The sequence below is a fragment of the Epinephelus moara genome, chromosome 21 (assembly GCF_006386435.1).
Source record: "Epinephelus moara isolate mb chromosome 21, YSFRI_EMoa_1.0, whole genome shotgun sequence".
In the NCBI taxonomy this organism is placed as follows: Eukaryota; Metazoa; Chordata; class Actinopteri; order Perciformes; family Serranidae; genus Epinephelus; species Epinephelus moara.
Genome location: NC_065526.1, coordinates 30,707,894 through 30,728,942, shown reverse-complemented (window position 1 = coordinate 30,728,942; position 21,049 = coordinate 30,707,894). Strand labels below are relative to the sequence as shown.

The 21,049-nt window shown below is 40.2% G+C and overlaps 1 protein-coding gene across 1 annotated transcript in view; it reads left to right on the top strand.

Moving 5' to 3' along the window:
* LOC126382474 (disco-interacting protein 2 homolog C-like) overlaps positions 1 to 21,049 on the top strand; it is a 245,612-nt gene that overhangs the window by 209,736 nt on the left and 14,827 nt on the right. The window contains exons 18-28 of the mRNA XM_050032358.1: positions 53 to 192; positions 846 to 982; positions 1,089 to 1,297; positions 1,745 to 1,859; positions 3,402 to 3,603; positions 3,680 to 3,780; positions 15,723 to 15,803; positions 16,338 to 16,461; positions 18,294 to 18,415; positions 19,376 to 19,487; positions 20,355 to 20,464. Of these exons, the coding sequence (XP_049888315.1) occupies positions 53 to 192; positions 846 to 982; positions 1,089 to 1,297; positions 1,745 to 1,859; positions 3,402 to 3,603; positions 3,680 to 3,780; positions 15,723 to 15,803; positions 16,338 to 16,461; positions 18,294 to 18,415; positions 19,376 to 19,487; positions 20,355 to 20,464 (1,453 nt within the window). The remainder of the gene's footprint in view (positions 1 to 52; positions 193 to 845; positions 983 to 1,088; positions 1,298 to 1,744; positions 1,860 to 3,401; positions 3,604 to 3,679; positions 3,781 to 15,722; positions 15,804 to 16,337; positions 16,462 to 18,293; positions 18,416 to 19,375; positions 19,488 to 20,354; positions 20,465 to 21,049) is intronic.

Here is a 21,049-nt window from a genome sequence, read left to right as displayed (position 1 = left end):
CTCTCTATCAACCTCCATGTCATCTAACTGTCTGTCTCCACCCCTCCTGCAGGCCCTTAGAGGAGGGCAGCACCCCTCCAGGTCGCGGCGTGTTGTCCATGCAGGGTCTGAGTCACGGCGTGATCCGGGTGGACTCAGAAGAGAAGCTGTCGGTCCTCACGCTGCAGGATGTCGGCTCCGTCATGCCTGGAGGTGAGACAGTTGGTGTCAGGTAGTGAACCTGATACTCACGTTTTGTACAGGTCCTGGTGCTTGCTTTCTGCTTTTCCTCCACTACTTTTCAAATCGAGATAGTTCAAGTTTTACTATTTATCTGATTGCTGGAGTTACGTGTTAGTTTGTAGATTCATATTTTACATCCTACATAAGATAAATGTGACTGCTGTCAGGATCTTTGGAAAAACGTATTGATAAATCAAAGAAAACAGCTTTGTTTGACATAATGCAACAGTGGTGGAGAATTTATTCAACCAGTACCAGACTTCATGTCTTTCCTTCATCTTTCATCCTATATTCATCCATTCCCTTCTACCATTCCTCTTTTTCCTCTTATCAATCTTATCAGTCAGTAATTTTTGTCCTTTATTAAGTCCCAATGAATTCTTCTGTCTGTCCCCTAACTGATCTGAAAACATGAATTTCTGTTACTTTTTGTAAGGCAGTATTTTCTAGGAATTTCAAAAGTAAAGTACCTGTGTCACTGATCTTAAAATATGTTTGCCCTGCATTTCACTCAAACACACTCCTAAAAATGTTTGTGTTGTTTAACAAAATAAAACTACAAATATCATTGCAATAATTTCTCATCCATAAAATCACAACATGTCTTCTCTCTCTGTCTGTAGGTATGATGTGTGTGGTGAAGCCTGAAGGTGTTCCTCAGCTCTGTAAAACAGATGAGATAGGAGAGTTGTGCGTTTGCACTGTTGCCACGGGAACATCCTACTACGGTCTGGCCGGCATGACCAAGAACACCTTCGAGGTGAGTGTGTCAAGGATTTTATTAGTCTTCTTTTTCATGTCCTGCATTTTTTTTCTGGTTAAATAACACACTTCATCTCACCTTCTGCCCCATATACACTCCCCAGGTCTTCCCTGTGACGAACACCGGGGCTCCCATCAGTGAGTTTCCCTTCACCAGGACCGGCCTGCTGGGATTCATCGGGCCTGCAGGTCTGATCTTTGTGGCAGGGAAGATGGACGGTCTGATGGTGGTCGGGGGCCGTCAGCACAATGCTGATGACATCGTCGCCACGGCGCTCGCTGTGGAGCCCATGAAGTTTGTCTACAGGGGCAGGTAAGTGCTTGATGCAGCGTTAATCTTAATCTTAATGTTTTCTGAGGCTTCCTGGTAAAACAAACAATACAGTTGTTGGAAGAACTCTTATTTGGTGTTTTAGAATTTTTAAACTCAGCTTTTCCTGTTATTTTCCTGCATCAGGATGCCTCGTCGTGCTTCATAACCATTGAATTAACTTTATATGTGCAGGATGTTTTTCTGTAAACTTTCTTTAATTATTCTAAATATAGACCAGCTGGCCTCAGTGTCAGCTGAAAATTAAAGTCGTGTACATCAGTCAGAGTAATTTAGACTGTTGGGGAGATAGCAGAGCCTTTCATTAGCTTGTATGTACTAGAACTGTACTCATTTTGTGACACTGATAAACAGCTGGCTGAGTTATTCCCAGTTCATAATTGTATGTGGCTAAGAAGCACGCTAACGCTGTCTGTGTTTGTGTTTCAGGATAGCAGTGTTCTCCATTACAGTGCTTCATGATGAGAGGATCGTGGTCGTGGCAGAGCAGAGGCCTGACTCCACCGAGGAAGACAGCTTCCAGTGGATGAGCCGAGTTCTGCAGGTACATGCACACACATTTTATATGCATTATAAACATGGTTTATAATATAAGCATCATATCCTAAAAATAAACAGATAAGATGCTTGATATATCATCTTCCTCTATGACACAGAGCTCCATTGTTATCTGAAAACTTTTAAAAGGACACTGGGTGATATGGTCCCTCGCACACTGTAGTTAATTTTGACTCAATCCCATATACACCATCCTGCCCCAAATACTCACCAGAGTACCAAATGAGGATTAATCCGCTGCTGAAAATAGTCCCCAACAAATGCTGATTGTTTAATAAACACAGCAGTGACCAGCTGTTTTAGGAAATTAACTATGTGTTTGTTATTTCTGATTTACATCTTCAGTAGGAGCCAGTGCAGTTAGAATTTAAAGCCACAGACAGGGCAGAGAAGTTGGAAAGCACTGAGAGACAGACACACACACACACACATTGTAGTTTTCTGTCTTTTCATAGGATTTGTTGACGATAAGAAAACTATTGAATAACACCAGACTGTCAACACTCAGGACACACACCAGACAGACACATTTTAGCAGGCCACATCCAGAAGACACAAAACAGCTCACACACGTTCTTTCACACCACATTTCTGTCTCTTTGGCTCTGTCTGCCTCACACTCACACAAACACATGCAGTATATGATACTGTGCTGTACATTCACACTGTGCATGAACAGATAAAATCTCAGTCCGAGCTCCAGCTCCAGATCTCTATAAGCCGGCGTGGAGACTGTGGTGAAACTATAAAAGCTGTCTGCATTTTTACAGCTGCAGTAAAAACCAAATCTCTTTATTCCTTTACCATCAGAGATACTTCCTGGCTGTTTTTCCATTCAGCTCCTTTGATTCCTCACATACTCAGCGTTTTTGATTGAGGGCTGCTCTGTAGCATTCATTTTTGGTCAAAAGTATGAAGAATAAAGAAGTAGGTAATTTGAAAATGTTTCAAAATATGGGAAAATAAACTTTCTTAATTACAATTATATCTGGTGTTTAAGATGTTTAAGCTAGGGCTTGTTATATCTAAGTGTCAGATGTTAATGTAATCCTATTTAAATAATATGATATACCGTAATTGCATCTGTTGGCAGTAATTAAAATGCAATTTTATCGCTGATCAGTTTGTTAAGGGAAAAAAATGCAGTTGCTGGAAGTTTCTTACCGAAAGTTATTCCCTATTTTTACATGTGACTCAATTTGAGAAAAGAAAGAAACATTATATAATTATTTTGGTCATATATTTACATTACAAACATTTGAAGAGCCTCATCAGAATGAAAGGCACATCCTGGAGAACAGCAAATCTTGAACGGTGACCTTATTTTGCGCTAGTAGGTGTGAATATCAAATCTAACCAATAAAATATTTAATTAGTATTTGTATTTAAGAAGTCCCGACCTTTTACTTTTCTATCCTTTACTGTTTAATGTCCTAGCTCACCCTCGATTTTCTACAGGAATTAGATCAAGGAAGTAAAAATGCAGTTTTATTCTGTCATTAAAAGTAAACCCGTATCAACTTTCCAGGCGATAGACGGTATCCATCAGGTAGGGGTGTACTGCCTGGCTCTGGTGCCCTCCAACACTCTGCCCAAGACTCCTCTGGGTGGCATCCACCTGTCAGAGACCAAGCAGCTCTTCTTGGAGGGGGCGCTGCATCCCTGCAACGTGCTCATGTGTCCGCACACCTGCGTCACCAACCTGCCCAAACCTCGGCAGAAACAACCAGGTACAGTACGAAACGATATGTGATGGTGTATGATGAGATGCTGTTTCCTCTAACCTCACTTACTTCTCTGCCTCAGAGATCGGTCCTGCGTCTGTGATGGTCGGGAATCTGGTGTCGGGGAAGAGGATCGCTCAGGCCAGCGGCAGGGATCTGGGTCAGATTGAAGACAATGACCAGGCAAGAAAGGTGTGTGTGAGACGGGGGCTGCTGGTTTTCACCATCATCATCATCATCATCATTGTCACACACACACACACACACATATATATGTAATGGGATCTTTGGATCACTTCATGTTTTCCACCACCATGGTTTATTCCCAGTCACACTCCTCATTTTGTGTCATTTCTTTTGGACCATTTCTTATCAGTTCTTTGGCCTGCAGTTTATGCTGCGGTTTACGTTTCACATTTTCATTTATCATAACATTTATCATAGTATTTATCATAAGAGCAAAACTGTCTTTGTGTGCATTTAGAAGTGTCTATCAGAGGACTCAAGATTCAAGATGGAAAGTGGCTTTCTTCCTTAAGTTTTTTTTACTGTGACTGGAGATTAAAAAGCATTTAATATAGCAGAAAGGGAAGTCTGATGCCAGGAGGTGATGGCAGCTGCTTTAGCGGCACTGTTCATGTCACATTTGTGCCAACAAAAGTGAGCAAGACAGGAGAGGAAAGTAAGTGAGGAAACATAAGCAGAGAAGCCAGAGAACAAGGCTGAGAATAAGATATAGAGGTCATAAGGGCAAGAAAAAAACAGACATGAAAAAAGAGAACATTTGGACGAGAGAGAATGGAAAGAAAGAAAAAACACTGATAAGAGAAAACAAAGAATAATTTAAAAAGAGAACAACAGAGAGAGTGAGAGAAACAAGCAGTGTGTGTTACCGACAGAACTGATTTTCCTCACTTCTCTCGTGTTGAAAATGTCATCAGTTACAATGTCAGGCAGCCGGCGGCTGCACACAACATGTAGACTCTAATGAGAAGAGACAGGCCCCAAATAATAACAACCGCCACCTCCACGGCAGCACACCGCAGCAGCCCATGTCACCAGCCACACTCGCAACATGCTGCAAGCCTGCTTGTTTGTTTGGATGTCACCAAACAGATGTTGATGAACTGTGTTATCAATCTCTTGCCAACTAAACTCCCCAAGCTTCCCAAAATTTCGGCTTCTGGCACCTCAGAAAACAGTGTTGCCGGGACATGTTAGACCACGCAGGTAGCAGCAAACATACTTTCTGACGCAAAATGTTCTCTTGTATGTATGTAACAGATTAGGGCTTATTTTGGGAGATATACACCTATTCGCTTTCTTCAATCAATAGACTAAATCTCTGTGACGTTGTGCGGAGAACAGTAATCACTTCTGGGTAGACAATTGGCAATTGATTTGAATTGAGGAGATGTGTGAAATTGGCAAACTTGTTTATTTCTGTTATCATATTCCACCATAACTGTAATGGTAAAGATGTATAGTAGAACACAGTGGTCCAACCTGTCAGATGTATCTGCAGTGCTTATGTGATGTGCTGTGCTGCTTTGCGTTGCTTAGTGTCATTGATAAACCAAATCTACCGTCACTGAAGCTTAGCAATTTGCTTCTTTTGACGGGGCTGCAGCAAAATGTATTTTAGCTACCTATAAAAAGACTTATCTTAAAATGCAAAAAAAAATCCAAAATGCACAACATACTTTTATCTAATAAAATAGTCTGCTCCAATCCATATTTGTTGGCGTTCAGCCATTCAAAAATAATATTTTCACTGTGGTAAAAAAATGGTTTGCTCTCCCACACAACAGGAGCACCCCATCTGTTTTAATGGGGCAGTCTAGCAGCAATCTAACAGCACCATAAATTATGTTTACTCATAAAAGACAGCAGATTTGATTTACAAAAACCAAATCACCTGATTTCAATCTGATGAATCTCTTTATTCAAATTCAGGATATTGTTTGAGAAGTTTTTATATATGTTTTTTAGGGTAATGACACCATAAAATATGACGAGAGACATTTGAAGCTTCATTCAAAAACCTCACTAGAAGCCTTAAATGTAAATAAATTACATTTATGGCAGCAAAACTATCACAAAGACTGGAGACATTCAGCCTGGCTCTGTCCAAAGTTAGGAAGAAAATTGGCAGTAAATCATGTCTTGTTCACATATCGAGCATCCATCAGGAAGGATACAGAGTCCCGTCACAAGGAAAGAATTCACCTGTGAAACTCTTCTTGTTGTTGTGTGTAAAGGCAAGTTAAAGATGGAGAAAAAGTGAATGGAAATATCTGCGGTAATGAATCTGAGCTTTGTTTCTTTTTACTCAGTTGTCAGAATTGTTACAGTGGATCTTTGTCTTCTTACACATCTCAATCAGCTAACTACAGATATTTTGTTTTACTGTAACACGTGAGAACAGTATGAGGGGCCTGATGCTTTAACTAAATCGCTGCATTTTATGTGTGCACACTTCAGTTGTTAAAGATTTAAAGTATCTGTGGACTATTTTAGGAAAAGCCTCAGTATCACTGGTTTGGAGACAGGGTTGCATATAAATCTGCTCTGCCATTTTCCAAATGAAACCATTAGTCCTGAGGCTTCATGCCATGTTTTCAATTCCAAACAGGATGATGATATTTGTAGTGATTAGCTCAGACTTTGACTGCATCATTTTTACAGAGCGACGTGTTTACTCTTCCTTGTTGAAGTACGGTTTAATCGACTTTGGCAACTTTTCCCAGCAGATAAAGCGGCGGTGGTCAGTCAGTGTTCCTGCAAAATTTGTTTATGATTTGGGAACAATTGTATGGTGAATTTGGTTTAATTTGTCAGGCAGGTTGTTATTTTTCACAAGGTCAGAGGGGGAAGTTTCATTCAAAATTAAATTTGTGTTTTGGGGATTTTGTGTGAAAATGCAAAAGATGCCTGCTGAATGTGAATTAGGTTTAGAGGATGCAGATTTATGCTTAATCTTACTGTGCTTGTGCCTCCTGCTGCTGCTTCTGCTGCTTCTCATCATCAATATGCTCATTGATTCATTCCTTCATCGATTTGTTTATTCATCGATCACTGCATGTGTAACATCTCTCTGAAAACCAAGCCCTCTGTGTGAATGAGCTCCCTTTTCTCTTTAAACTGTCGGTGCTGCTTTTTTAAAAAGCTCCTGTTTTTATTAAAATGTTCTGTGTGTGTGTGTTTGTGTGTCAGTGTAATCTTATAGAGTGAAATGTGATCTACTTTGAGCATCTTCTCAGATTGTTCTTCTGTTACTGTTTATGTATCCAGGGAAGGTTGACTGAGCTCTGTGCTGTTACACACTGACTCTGTTAAACACTCGCACTGGGACCAGCTCAGCCTCTCAGTTTGATTTCTTTGCTCAAGAGCACCTCTGTTATCTTAGTGTTGTTTGTTTAAAGCAAAGCCAGACAATGACTGAAAAAAACTCCTATTGTTTTTAATTAAAAGGAAACTAAACACACAGTACTATAGCTTGCAGTGTATAGAAACCACAACCTTTTCACCATACAAAGATATACTTGTGAAGCTATTTTGAGCAGGTTTATTTTGTGAGCATGCACACTGAGCATGTTCAGCAGAGTTGGGTGTTAACATATTTGAGAACTAGAGTAGATTTTTCCTTCATAGGTGTTATCCTGAAGATTTCAAGATTTCAATCCTGGATGTTTTGGTAACACCTTTGGTTACTGGTAACAACAGCAAGTGTGGTTTAATACCACTGCAAACACTCACTGATCAGCTACTTTGTCAGAAATACAACAAAGGAGCAGCTGTGGTATCTGATTATAGTGCAGCCAAACAAATCCACATTGTTTTAATAAAGAAGTGAGTCAATGATGATTTCAACAGCAAATTGATTTTATGCTGTGCATGTTTAAATAGTTTTCTTCTCAAGAGCTGGACATAGTAAAACCCACAGCTCACTGTGGCTTCCTATTCCATGAATTCACTGTAATGTCTAAAATTGAAGTTTTGATGAACGCTTGCTGTCAGGGCTGAACTAAGAGACCACTATGTTGTGTTTCCTGTGACTGCGCCACAGTAAAAGCTAGTTGAACACTTGATGTTAAGCATCAGCCGTTGGAAATGTTCAGTTGGCATGACAGTAACTTTATCCAGCTCAAGTCATGTTCTGTAGTGTCATATGCACAACAAAGAAGCAGGCTGGCACAGTGATGTAGCACTGTCACCTCACAGCAAGAGGGTTATGAGCTTGAATCCACTGACTGGGGCCATCTGTGTGGAGTTTGCATTTTCTGGGTTTTCTTCAGGTACTCCAGCTTCCTCCCACAATCCAAAAACATGCAGGTTAGGTCAACTGTTGACTCCAAATTGACCATAGATGTGAATGTTAGTGTGAATGGTTGTCTGTCTTTATTTGTCAGCCCTGTGATAATCTGGTGACCTGTCCAGGGTGTACTTCGCCTCTTGCCCAATATCAGCTGGAGTAGGCTCCAGACCTTCCGCAACCCTGAATTGGATAAGCAGTTAATGGAAAATGAATGAAGCAATTGTTGGCAATAAATTCAAAAATTTTTAGGCTCCCTCCAACAATGCTTAGACAAATCTGTATAAAAAGAAAGTCACGCAAGTAAAAAAATGAGAATCTAAGACATAAAATAGTCTTAGAAGTTAAAAATTAGGGATGAACTATAATATATATAGATATTAAATCGCTGTTTCTGGAAAAAAAAATACTGATTATAAAAAATAGCATCCAGACTTTTTTTATCCCTGAAAATCTTAAGGATCATAGCATGGATTGTAAAAACAGATCAAATGTAAGAAGGCAAACACACTAATCACGTAGATGTCTTTGCTTTTGAGTTTCAAACTGGGAAACATGAGGGCTGTTATGGAAATGTCAAACTTCTGAAAAAAGACCCTCTCACTCTTTTTAAAAATACATTTTAGGTGAAATATAGATGTTACTGGTGTGTAATCTTTCTACCGTTCTGCTGCTACTATCTACTTTCTATCTTCTTCAAATATTTATTTTTAAATGAGGAGGGTTAGAAAGGGAAGCACTGCTTGCTGTCTTTGCTGTTTGATCCTGTGCCAGTTTCCCAGATTCACAGGCTGCTTGGTACAATAGATGCTGCTGGAAGGATTTAACCACTTTCTTTATGTAAATTTAAACAAAGTAAAGTGCTTCTAGTGCCAGGTGGTCGGCGTGTTGGGTTTTAGTGAACATCTGATAATGACATCAGATACAACTGAGCTCCAGACTTCAGTGTATTAACATGAGAATTCAACACTGACGCTCATAAACTGATAAAACTGTACTGCATGAGACCAGATATCTATCTATGGCCTGGGATTTCCTCACACACACAGACACAGTCACACACACACACACACACACACACACCAGACACAGAGGGTCTTTGTGTTGGTATTTAGCATGCCAGTCCTCTCTCATACAGATAACATGGGTTTTATCTGCAGGCAGGTTCCAGTTTGTTCTATCTCAGGCTTCAGTGGAGCTCTGGAAGTTTAACCTGGGGTCACAGGTTCTTTAACATACAACACATACCAGATTTGATCCTTTTTATGATTTAAAAACTGTCTGAAACACCAAAAGCAAAACTCAGTCCCTTACAAAAACTTTTCACATTACTTTTGACCTCTTTAAAAATAAGCAAAAACTCAATTTCATCATTCAAGTTTTTTGGTCAAAGTACTTGTTCCTCTTAAAGCAATGTTGAATCTGTACATCCAAACCAACACTCTTAATATAAAAAATAGTTTGGGATTTTCAATTAAAGTAGGAAATATGAGCAATAACACGCAAGAACATCATGTCCGAAACTAATCTTGTCTTGCAAGGATCTGGTTCTACTGTGCCAGATGTTCCAGAAAGAACATTTTATTCACTTAAGTCCAGCTGATGGGAACGCATTTTTATTAGCATTTTATTTTTGTATTTGAGAAATGTACTTTCTTTTCTTGTAAGGATTGGATAAAGACACAGCCTGCTATGTTTCCCACTTTTTACTTGATATTTGTGTGCTTGTGTGATGTATGACTTATTTTGAGCAAAGGTGGAAGTTGCGTGACAATGTCATTAGTGCTTCAAAACCTTGAAGAGAAGATGTTGGGCCAAATGGATAGGAGATCACTCATCTCATCCCATTTTCCAGCAAGAGTTAATGTTGGTTTCTTTTAACAATGAGTACAATCTTTGCCTAATCCTAACTATGTAGTTATTGTGCTTAAACCTAACCAAAACCACAGCGATGACAAATCAGAAAAAACTGTAACAAAACAGTCTACTGAAACATTTTTGTTTTTTGATAGGGACATCCAAGTGTCTTTATTCAGTTTGATAAATACAAGGCCTTAAAAGTCAACAGTCCTAAATTTAAATTGGTGAAGTCTCAATTGCCACAAACAGTTGATCTAATATTATTTATCAATCTTTTTTGTCAAATTTGTCAAAAAGTCTACTTGCATTTACCTGTTGGCAAAAAAAATGTATCTACTTACCTTTATACTTACCTGCAGTGCTTAAATACGAATAAGATGGTTTGTCCAAAAATCTGTCTTAAATTTGGTTAAAAATCATCTTAAAAAGGTCTTTAAAAGCATTTGGTTTAAGGGTCTGAAACCTGTAGACCTTCTGTGCAATGACAGTCAACATATTTTGTGGTTTAGTGTGGAGGACTTAATGCATTTTCTAAAGGAGTCAGACTGCATGTTGGCACAAATTTGAAAATGCTTTTCAAGGAAACAGAGGGCTAAGATCTTGATTAACAAAATAATGCCATTCGTCACCCTTAATTGTCTAATTAAACACTGAATCCAGAGTCCCAGGATTAGATGGCACCAAAACTTAACTGATGGCTTTAATATTTTGGCCAAAGTGAATCGTTGACCAATTACTGACAAGATGTTTTGGCAGGTGTGTCGATGGTGACTCTGGTAGGCGAGGGTGACTTACATGCCAAATCTTACTGTACTGAGTTTATGACTTTTAGGGCGCATTCACAACAGGATAGTCTGGGGGACTCAGTTTGATTGGATGGGGAATGCCGAAAAATTTCACACCTTCATTTGGTTCCGTTCACTTTCACACTGCACTTTTTAAAGCACACCAAACTACCTGGACAACATCACGCAGTTACAACAGCTGCTCATTTGGGGGCGGTATTTCCCGAAACAACCACTGACCAGGAATAAAAAAAAGCACGAGGAAGAAGAAAACCTGGCTCATTGTTTGGCCAAGACCGAAAACAGAAATCCATTTTCTTCAGCCGGCTTGGTCACAACAAAAACACCAAATTCCAAAATGCAATGCGCTCTACCTCACTTCCTCTCTTTGGTTCACTTCCTCTCTTTGGTTTACTGGATAGTCTGTTTGCATTTCCCACTGTAAACGAACCGCACCAGGATTCACTTGCAAATGAACCGAGACCCCCAGTTTTTAAGCGGACCAGGGTCCGCTCGTTTGGTCCGCACCAGAGTTCGAATGAGCGTTCACACCACTCCAAACAAAACGAACTATCCGTGGAAGCAGACCAGGGTTCGTTTAAAGCGGACCAAATAGCGCCAGTGTGAATGCATCCTTAGAGACTACACCACTGATACTATAAATTTGAGATTCTGGCTTTGCTAAAATTTGAATATAACATTCATAACAAGACCCCTTATCGAAGTTTCTAAGAAAGTTATGGTTTAGTGGGAGGTTTTGGATGATTGTCATGTTTTATCAAGAAGATTGTGTCACATGTTCCATTACCAGGAGACCATTTTCTGACTCAGTGGCTAAATCAAGGCTTTGACACTGTTAGGGTTCATGTGTGTGCACTTGTGGTGCTTTGGGGCATTTTAGATAAACGCCTCCACCAAACAGTAGATGTTAATGTATGAGGCAGGAAACTGGAAAGGAAGCAGACTTTCATTTGCCGTTATGAAAGTTTCATGAAAGCTCAGAGTCAAGCCGACAAGCAGCTGAGTGATGTTTTCATCGTGGGGGGAAAACCGTCTTTAAATCTTTTAACTCCAGAGAGATTTGCAATGCATGAAGCTGGTGGTGAGTAGATGAGAGAGCGTTTCGTCAGCCAAACTCCGAGAGTCAACTACATGAGTTTTTACATGGTGAAACAGGAAACCTTGACCGATGTGGAGCTGAGTGATGTTTTCAGTAGAACACTGGAGGTTATATTTACCACTTTAAGGGTTCATGTATGAAAGAATCTCTTAAATTAACAATCGTGACAACTGAGGCATTAGTCTTTGTGACAGCTTGTATAAAACACACAGTACAGTGATCACACAGTCTTACGGTATGAATGAGAAACACAATCAAGGCATTTGACTTTTTTTATTTACCTTTTAGACACTATTCTGTTTGTGGAGGCTTTGAGCACCACAAGCTGAGTGCCAAGCCAAGTCACAGTAAAAAATATGACCATTTTCCACTGTTGAATGTTTTGCATTTTTTTTCCATTTCCCCTGCTGTATCGAAAACTCACTGCACCGTGACCCCAAAACCAAGGTTCACACAGAACTATGAATTTTGTGTGAAGTTACACCCCTAGTAAAAAAGCCACTGCTTCCAACATCCCTAATTCTGGTATGTTTTGACTTGAAAGCTGGAAGACATATTGAGTCTTTTGATATCTAAACAAGTACCAATAAATACAGTCAGGTCCATAAATATTTGGACATTGACACAATTTTCAGCATTCCAGCTCTGTACAACACCACAATGGATTTGAAATGAAACAGTCAAGATGTGCTCTAAGTGCAGACTCTGAGCTTTAATTTGAGGGTATTTACATCCAAATCAGGTGAACGGTGTAGGAATTACAACACATTTATATGTGCCTTCCACCTTTTTAAGGGACCAAAAGTAATTGGACAAACTAACATAATCATAAATCAAATTGTCACTTTTTAATACTTTGTTGCAAATCCTTTGCAGTCAATGACAGCCTGAAGTCTCGAACCCATGGACATCACCAGACGCTGGGTTTCGTCTCTGGTGATGCTCTGCCAGGCCTCTGCTGCAGCTGTCTTCAGTTCCTGCTTGTTCTTTGGGCATTTTCCTTTCAGTTTTGTCTTCAGCAAGTGAAATGCATGTTCAATCGGATTCAGGTCAGGTGATTGACTTGGCCATTGCAGAACATTCCACTTCTTTGCCTTTAAAAACTCTTTGGTTGCTTTCGCAGTATGCTTCGGGTCATTGTCCATCTGCATTGTGAAGCGCCGTCCAATGAGTTTTGAAGCATTTGGCTGAATATGAGCAGATAATATTGCCCGAAACACTTCAGAATTCATTCTGCTGCTTTTGTCAGCAGTCACATCATCAATAAATATAAGAGATCCAGTTCCACTGGCAGCCATACATGCCCACGCCATTACACTACCACCACCATGCTTCACTGATGAGGTGGTATGCTTTGGATCTTGAGCAGTTCCTTCCCTTCTCCATACTTTTCTCTTTCCATCATTCTGGTACAAGTTGATCTTTGTCTCATCTGTCCATAAGATGTTGTTCCAGAACTGTACAGGCTCTTTTAGATGTTTCTTGGCAAACTCTAATCTGGCCTTCCTGTTTTTGAGGCTCACCAATGGTTTACACCTTGTGGTGAAACCTCTGTATTTCCTCTGGTGAAGTCGTCTCTTAATTGTTGACTTGGACACAGATACACCCACCTCCTGGAGAGTTTTCGTGATCTGGCCAACTGTTGTGAAGGGGTTTTTCTTGACGAGGGAAAGGATTCGTCTGTCATCCACCACACTTGTTTTCTGTGGTCTTCCAGGTCTTCTGATGTTGCTGAGCTCACCAGTGCATTCTCTCTTTTTAAGAATGTACCAAACAGTTGATTTGGCCACACCTAATGTTTTTGCTATCTCTCTCTGATGGTTTTGATTTTTCAGCCTAATGATGGCTTGCTTCACTGATAGTGACAGCTCTTTGGACTTCATATTGAGAGATGACCTCACCAGATTCCAAATGAATATACCACACTTGAAATGAATTCTAGGCCTTTTATCTGCTTCTTGTAAATGAAATAACGAGAGAATAACACACACCTTGCCATGGAACAGCTGAGTAGCCAATTGTCCAATTACTTTTGGTCCCTTAAAAAGGTGGAAGGCACATATAAAATGTGTTGTAATTCCTACACCGTTCACCTGATTTGGATGTAAATACCCTCAAATTAAAGCTCAGAGTCTGCACTTAAAGCACATCTTGATTGTTTCATTTCAAATCCATTGTGGTGTTGTACAGAGCTGGAATGCTGAAAATTGTGTCAATGTCCAAATATTTATGGACCTGACTGTATGTTAAACAGCCTGAACATACAATTCAGGAAGTATAATATGAATACTTATATCACTAATCTTCCCACTGTATTCCATTCCACAGTACTGTTCATATGTCAGTAGGACTTGATGGTTTAGTGGTTACGTTTGAGTCATAGTAACTCCCACAGTGCCCTTAAGCAAAATATCAAATCCAGTCTACATCAGTTTCACCCATTATTTGTTTTGCAGCAGCCTGAATGTGACACAGAAAAAGAATCACACTTGCTTATTTCAACCCTCAGCTGGAGGAACGAAGGTTCACATGTGAGCTCCTCCAGCATAATAATTCACTTTGGAACAGTCGGGGAAATTTGCAGTACAAATCAAGCGCGCCCAGAGTTCCTCCCAGACGTGACGAACACGATGTGGTGCTGAGCGGAGGTCCGTTTGTTTTGCGGTTGGCCGGGTTAAGACTCTGACAGCTGAATCCTCATCACCGATGGCGACCGGCTGGCAGCGCACACACAAATAGAACTGACTTTCTCTGGCAGAACAAAATGTAACATGAATTACTCTCCCTGCGATTCAACACTCGGCAGCAAATCTTGAAAAATTCATGAGGCCAGAAACAAACTCTCTCTCTTGATTCGTTCTTTCCTTCCATCTCCAATTTCCATCTCTCTTTTCTCATCTCTGCTGTTGTAAAGTAGGAAGCCTTCTTACCTCACCTTGCTCTCCTACTTTGGTCTACATTAACTTTTTCCCTTCTCTCACTCTCTCTTTTCCAAATTAAGTGCACCCTCCCCAACACTCCAATAACCTGCAAGTCACCGAGCTAGTATACTTTATCAGTATTCACTTTCAGTATCTCAGCAAAGCTCCTGAACTCTAAAACACTTTGAGATTTTGAGCCAGCAGTTTTTCTATCATTACTGAATCTCAAAACTAGTGAATCTGCAGCTGCATTTCCAAGAAATGGAATGGTAATATTGCAAAGTTTATTCAGCAAGAAATGACACAGTACTATGCAAGTTTGAAACACAATCATTTACACATGATATGTTACTTATTTAAATGCAGTAATTACATTCCTCAACAACAAAAGTAATTAGCTGCATTACTGGTTACTTCACTTCGGTCCATTAACCCAGCTCCAGCGGTACGTTTTAAAACTTTAAAACCACATGTATTCAAAGGTCTAGACACACCAAACTGACTTCAGAGAACTAGTGAAGACAAAGCCCCCTGCTGCATCGCCTCAAAAAGTTGCACATGAACACACCGCAAAGACTTCAACCGTCATTCAAAAAGGGAAATCGAAAAATTGTCTTGACGCTAGTAAGCCAGTTCAAAGCATATTTATGGTGTAACACAAACCATCATGAAACATTTCTGTGAAAGAGTTCATTGACTAAAGAAAAATAATTTAACCTCATGTAGCAAGTTTTCTTTGGTCTCACTCCCTGTTGACTTTAGCTGTTTGTTTACTTTCCTCAATCTGTTTACCTTGTTGTGCACTGAGCTGAACTACCAATCAGAGTGATCATTAATGGCCTAACAGTGATTGATGGCCGACCATCAGCTAGGTGTGTCAGGTCCTTAACAGATGTAGAAAAATAAAAAAATAAAATGAGGTGTTGTGATTTAACAAGCAGCCAACCTATGGGTTCAGTTATTATTTCAAGTCAAGAACTTGTGATACAAGTTGCAAATTGATTGTTGATTGACTGTTTCCTTATTCAAGAATGAACGTGTGTGTGTGTGTGTGTTTAATTGTGAGTATGTATATATCTGTGTGTCATCACTTAGTCTCAGTGTTCCTGTATTTGTGTTTTCAGTTCCTCTTCCTGTCAGAGGTGTTACAGTGGAGAGCCCAGACCACTCCAGACCACGTCCTGTACACACTGCTCAACTCCAGGGTAAGACTTAAGAGACAAACACACACACATATGTTCATATCAATGTGGGGTTTGGGGCTCAATATAAAAGGTCTACACAATACCTTTAAATGAACCTACCCAGGTGAAAATTTAAAAAATGCCAGATCCCTTTCCTTATGTTGCAGCATTTGCTTTATATTAAAGTGCCTTTGTGTTTTTCATGTTCAGTGTGCAGACTGGCCGAGAAAGACTGATCCATGACATATTTATTCATTCGTTTGTTTGTATGAAAGATTGTTGTACAGCATCACAGAATGGGCCAAAAGAAAAGGCATTGTTATTATTATGATGCAGTTTGTAAATGACATTGTGTTTGAATTGGTAGTTTGCATAATGGCAATATGATCCACTGGTTTGTTTACAGCTGTTCAGTACTGAGATGCTGCAACGGAAAATGTGACATGACATTGGCTGATACACACCGCTGATTGAATGTGTCAATCATCTTCCTGTGTGTGTGTGTGTGTGTGTGTGTCTGTGTCTGTGTCTGTGTTTGTGTGTGTCCTCATCCAGGGTACGATAGCCAGCTCTCTGACTTGTGTTCAGCTGCATAAGAGGGCAGAGAAGATCGCAGGCATGCTGGCTGAACGGGGCCACCTGCAGGACGGAGACCACGTCGCACTGGTCTACCCTCCAGGTAAACACTGACCTCATATCAGTATCAGTATCAACTCCATTCCCTCTTCTCATTTCTCAGTTTGAACATCCTCACTTCCTTTCCTTGCCTCCTCTACTTGCATCTTAGTCCCTCTAACCTAAGATGTGAGTGAGGTAAGGAGGAGATACGGGGAGAGTAGTTGAGTAACAGGCATCTAACAAAATGAGACATCCATGATTTGGAGCCGTCATTTTAGAGTGCCGTCGATCAAATATGACGTGTGGCACAGCCGCATCATCATCTGAGATGCATTTCAAGAATTAAGATATCGATCGAGATCCGGGTCACAGGAAGGAGAAAACACAAAAGACGCACTAAATAAAGAAGTGATAAGAGCCCCATGTCCTGATGTTTTGCATGTTGATATCAATTTCAGTTTATTTATTTATATATGTTTGGTGTGACGGCGTCACTTCCAAAATTATGTATATTACAGCAATACAGGAAATGGCCAGAAGTATATGGACACATGTGTTAGCGTACTAACTGTGTGGTCTGGGTCTGTTTTCATGGTTTGGTCTTCTTGGTTCCAATTAATGAAAATCTAAATGCTACAGCATACTATGATATTTTAGACAATGGTGTTGCTTCCAACTTTGTGGCAACTGTTTGGAGAAGACCCTTTGTGTTTCAACATGACAATAGATGAAGCCAGCTCCATAAAGAAATGATTTTTCCAGTTAGGTATGAAAGAACCTGATCTGCACAGAGCCTTTGGACCTCACTAATGCTCTTGTGGCTTAATGGGAGCAAATCTCTGCAGCCAGATTCTAAAATCTGATGGAAAGCCTGAAACCAGAAAAGTGGAGACTGTCAGAGCAGCAGATTAATGCCCATGGGTACTGCAAAAAAGTAATGGTATAAATGCAGATGGATTTGAAAAGACTGCATTATTGTGCTACATAATAAGACATGATGTATTGGAATACCTTAAATATCAAATGAACGTAAAGCAAATCCATTAATCGTCTGAAAAGCAAATTTCTGGTATTATCAAGTATACATGTTGGCACTAAACTGATTGAAACATACCAGAATGTTGTAACGATCCCTTGATAAATGTGCTGACATGTAAACAACGACAGACAGGATGTTTTTAAATGAAGAAGGACACAACAAAGACATTCAGAGCAGTTCAGTCGTGCAGTCAGATCGAAGGGAGCGCCGCAGGGAAAATGAAGGAGAACAAGAAAGAATTGTAATTTCCCCTCAGAGACACGGAGCCTCGTGTCCATCACGGCGGGACGGACGCAGCCGTGCAGGACGAATTCCCAGACACGAGGAGATTGTCTTAAAGTAGCATTCAATTAATCGCCTCCAGAGTCCACCGCTCGATACTTAACCTCCTGGCCTCTGTGAGGGTGTATGTGTGACCATTTCTTTTCTCCTTTTCCTTTCTCCGTTTTCTTTGCTTTATCAATTCCTCCTCCTCCCATCTCTCCTTATTTCCCTCGCGTGTCTGTCCTCTGTTCCTCTCTTGTGCATTTCTGTCTCTCTCCATTTTCCTTCCTCCCCATCTCACCTTACTTTCTCTTCCTTCATTCACATCTTCCCTTCCTTCTTTCTTGTCCTGTCTTACTACAATTATCTTCCCTTCTCAACTTCCCTTTTCTTTCCTACTCCTCCCTTTGTCTCTCCTCCATTTCCCCCCTCTCTGTCCTCCTCCTTCTACATTGCCCTTTGACCCCTCCCTTCCTCCTTGTCCTTGTTGCTACCTCCACTTTTCTCCTCACACCCAACCTCTCCTTTTCCTGTCTCCTTACTCTTCTTCCTTATCCTCCTTCATCTCTCTCCACCTGTCTTTTCTCTAGGTATCGACCTCATCGTGGCATTTTACGGCTGCCTTTACGCCGGTTGCGTGCCGATCACGGTGCGACCGCCTCACCCACAGAACATCGCCACCACGCTGCCCACTGTCAAGATGATCGTGGAGGTAAAAATGAACACTTTGATGCCTTCATCTGACAGATTATTTATACCTTCCAAAGAGGATGCTTTCTCATGTTTTACCACTAACAACATGACATTCATGAAGAAAAAAAATGTTATGAAGTTGAAATACCCTGAAACAAATTAGTCACCATTTCACAGAAACTCTGAATTCACAGCAGAGAAAACAAAAACTGTGTTGATCATTTTGGGCATGTGAGTGGTAAAAAGACCCTAAATGGAAAGACCAGATGGAAACACCAAAACTATTTAACACGTAGAGAGCAGATTTCCCCTCAATAAAAGTTTTAAATGAAAAAACAAAAACAAAAAGTAGCAAGTCTGGAAGATTTTTTCAACCCATAGTCAATGTGCTCACACAAAGTAATTCATCAAAGCAAGAATGTTGATATGTCAGGTGACACCTACATGTTTAATCAGTTTAATCTTTCATCATTCTACTCTACTCTGTCTGTATATTTCCATTCAGTGTCTCAAATAGTAAGAGATCCCTGCCTTGTAGAACCTTCTCTGTCAAAAAGCTATTTTACAAAGTGGTCTTATAGCTATGAAATCACAATACAAATAAAAGCTGCTGGTGTTCAACCCATAAAAATGAAAAGACGGAGTGCATACCAAAGAAAGATAGAGTGAAGGGGCAAAGGATTCGACAGCCTACAGAAACCAGGAAATCAGCCAGCAGTCTGGAAAAATAAGTGAGTGAATGAATGTGAGTTGTGAATAACGGCGAGCCTCTTTCATTTTTTAAGAGCTGGCAGGAGGCGATGTAGGAGGTCAGAACTGGAGGTACTTCACTGTAAATCTCACAAGCAGTCGAATTTAACCATTTTCATTTCAATGGGCGATTTAAAGTGAGGCTTTCCCTTACACAGTGTTGGATAACACATTAGTTTCTGCTGATGAATGTTGTCAGATGGTAAGTAGTCTGTACTGTGTCGTGCAGGTGAGCCGGTCGGTGTGTGTGATGACCACACAGCTCATCTCTAAACTGCTGAGGTCGAAGGAAGCCTCGGCCACCGTAGATGTACGGACCTGGCCCCCTGTCATGGACACAGGTACACACACACACACATGAACAGATTTTCATCAAGACAGATATACATATAGGGGCTGTCAACCGATTAAAAAATGAATCCAATTAATCACGTGCTCTATGATTAATTAATCACATACATCAATTCTTGCTGTTTCAAGTCCAATTAATTTTGGCAGATGTTTCAGTTGTAAAGCTGCTTGATTTTGGACACAACTGTTCCTGTGTCCTCTATCACCAAAACTGGTCTGCAGTCCATTTTGCAAGGCAGTTAGTAAGTGGTCACAGGTAGACTTACTTAGTTTGCGTCTGAGTCGAGTGTGGCTTGATGAGACTGGCTGCTAGCACTAGCATCAGAGGCTGTGCTAGCTCAGACCTCTGGGTTCGCTGTTAAATGCTTTGTGTTGAGGTGATATTTCAGGCTTGAAGTATTACTCTGGAACGAAAATTCCTTGCTGCAGAAACTGCAGAGAACGGTGCTCCTATCAACAGCTCCATTTGGCCGTTTTTTTAAAATGTGAATGTTCCATCCACAGTGCCAAGCAGCATTGTCTCGTCTTCCTCCATCATGTGACAAAGCCACTGTGGCCTTCAATGACGCACCAGGTCAAAGGGCACCATGGATTAATTAATCATTAATTAGTGTTAATTTAATAATAATTTTAAGAATTTAATTTAAAAACTGATGAACCTCACATTCTTTAATAGACAGGTGATCAGTTCAGAAATGTCAAAACAATGACAACAAAAAAGACAGACAATCATTGAAAAAAATTATTAAAATAATTTTGATAAGTAAAAAAAAATAAAATTAAGAATGATTATAATCTGTATATTGTACATGTATTTTAAAGCAGCACTGATTGAACCAGGTTGATTTTCTTTTCAGACGATTTGCCAAAGAAGAAACCTCCTCTGCTGTATAAACCGTCCAACCCCGACACCCTGGCCTACCTGGACTTCAGTGTCTCCACCACCGGCATGCTAGCTGGAGTCAAGGTAAAAACACACACACGGGGACACACACACACACACACACTGAGCTGAATCAGATGTCCTGTTTGAGGACCAGACAAACTAAGGGCGTGTTCCAAATTGCATACTTTTCCTTTTTACTTTTAGTAGGTACTGCAGCTGCCCTTAAAATGTATGTACTGTTGCATGCAGTATGCACACAATTGGAACATCCTACTTTCTCATAACATTGCGCCCTGAACGTTGACCCTCTTGCTTTTATATCCATTATCTTGGAGATAAAACAAACACCACTCACTAAGCTCACCAGAGATGGAGATCAACCCATAGAGCTCAGCTGTTCATATTATATTTGCGACAGTGAAATTACATCCGCAGTTTTCTGTCATTGTTATTTTTATAGTTATGTCCTATTGTTGTTTGGAATATTTATGATTATTTTGTTCACTTAGTATTCCTATTTTTAACTGGTCATCAGTCACCTGAATGCACTGTCATCTGCCATTGAGGTGTCTGACAGATTTCAACGAGTTGTCAAGCTGTCATCTGTCTGCAGCTCAGCAAATGTGACAAATCTTCTGCTTTGCAGAGGATTATGGGTCAGAATAA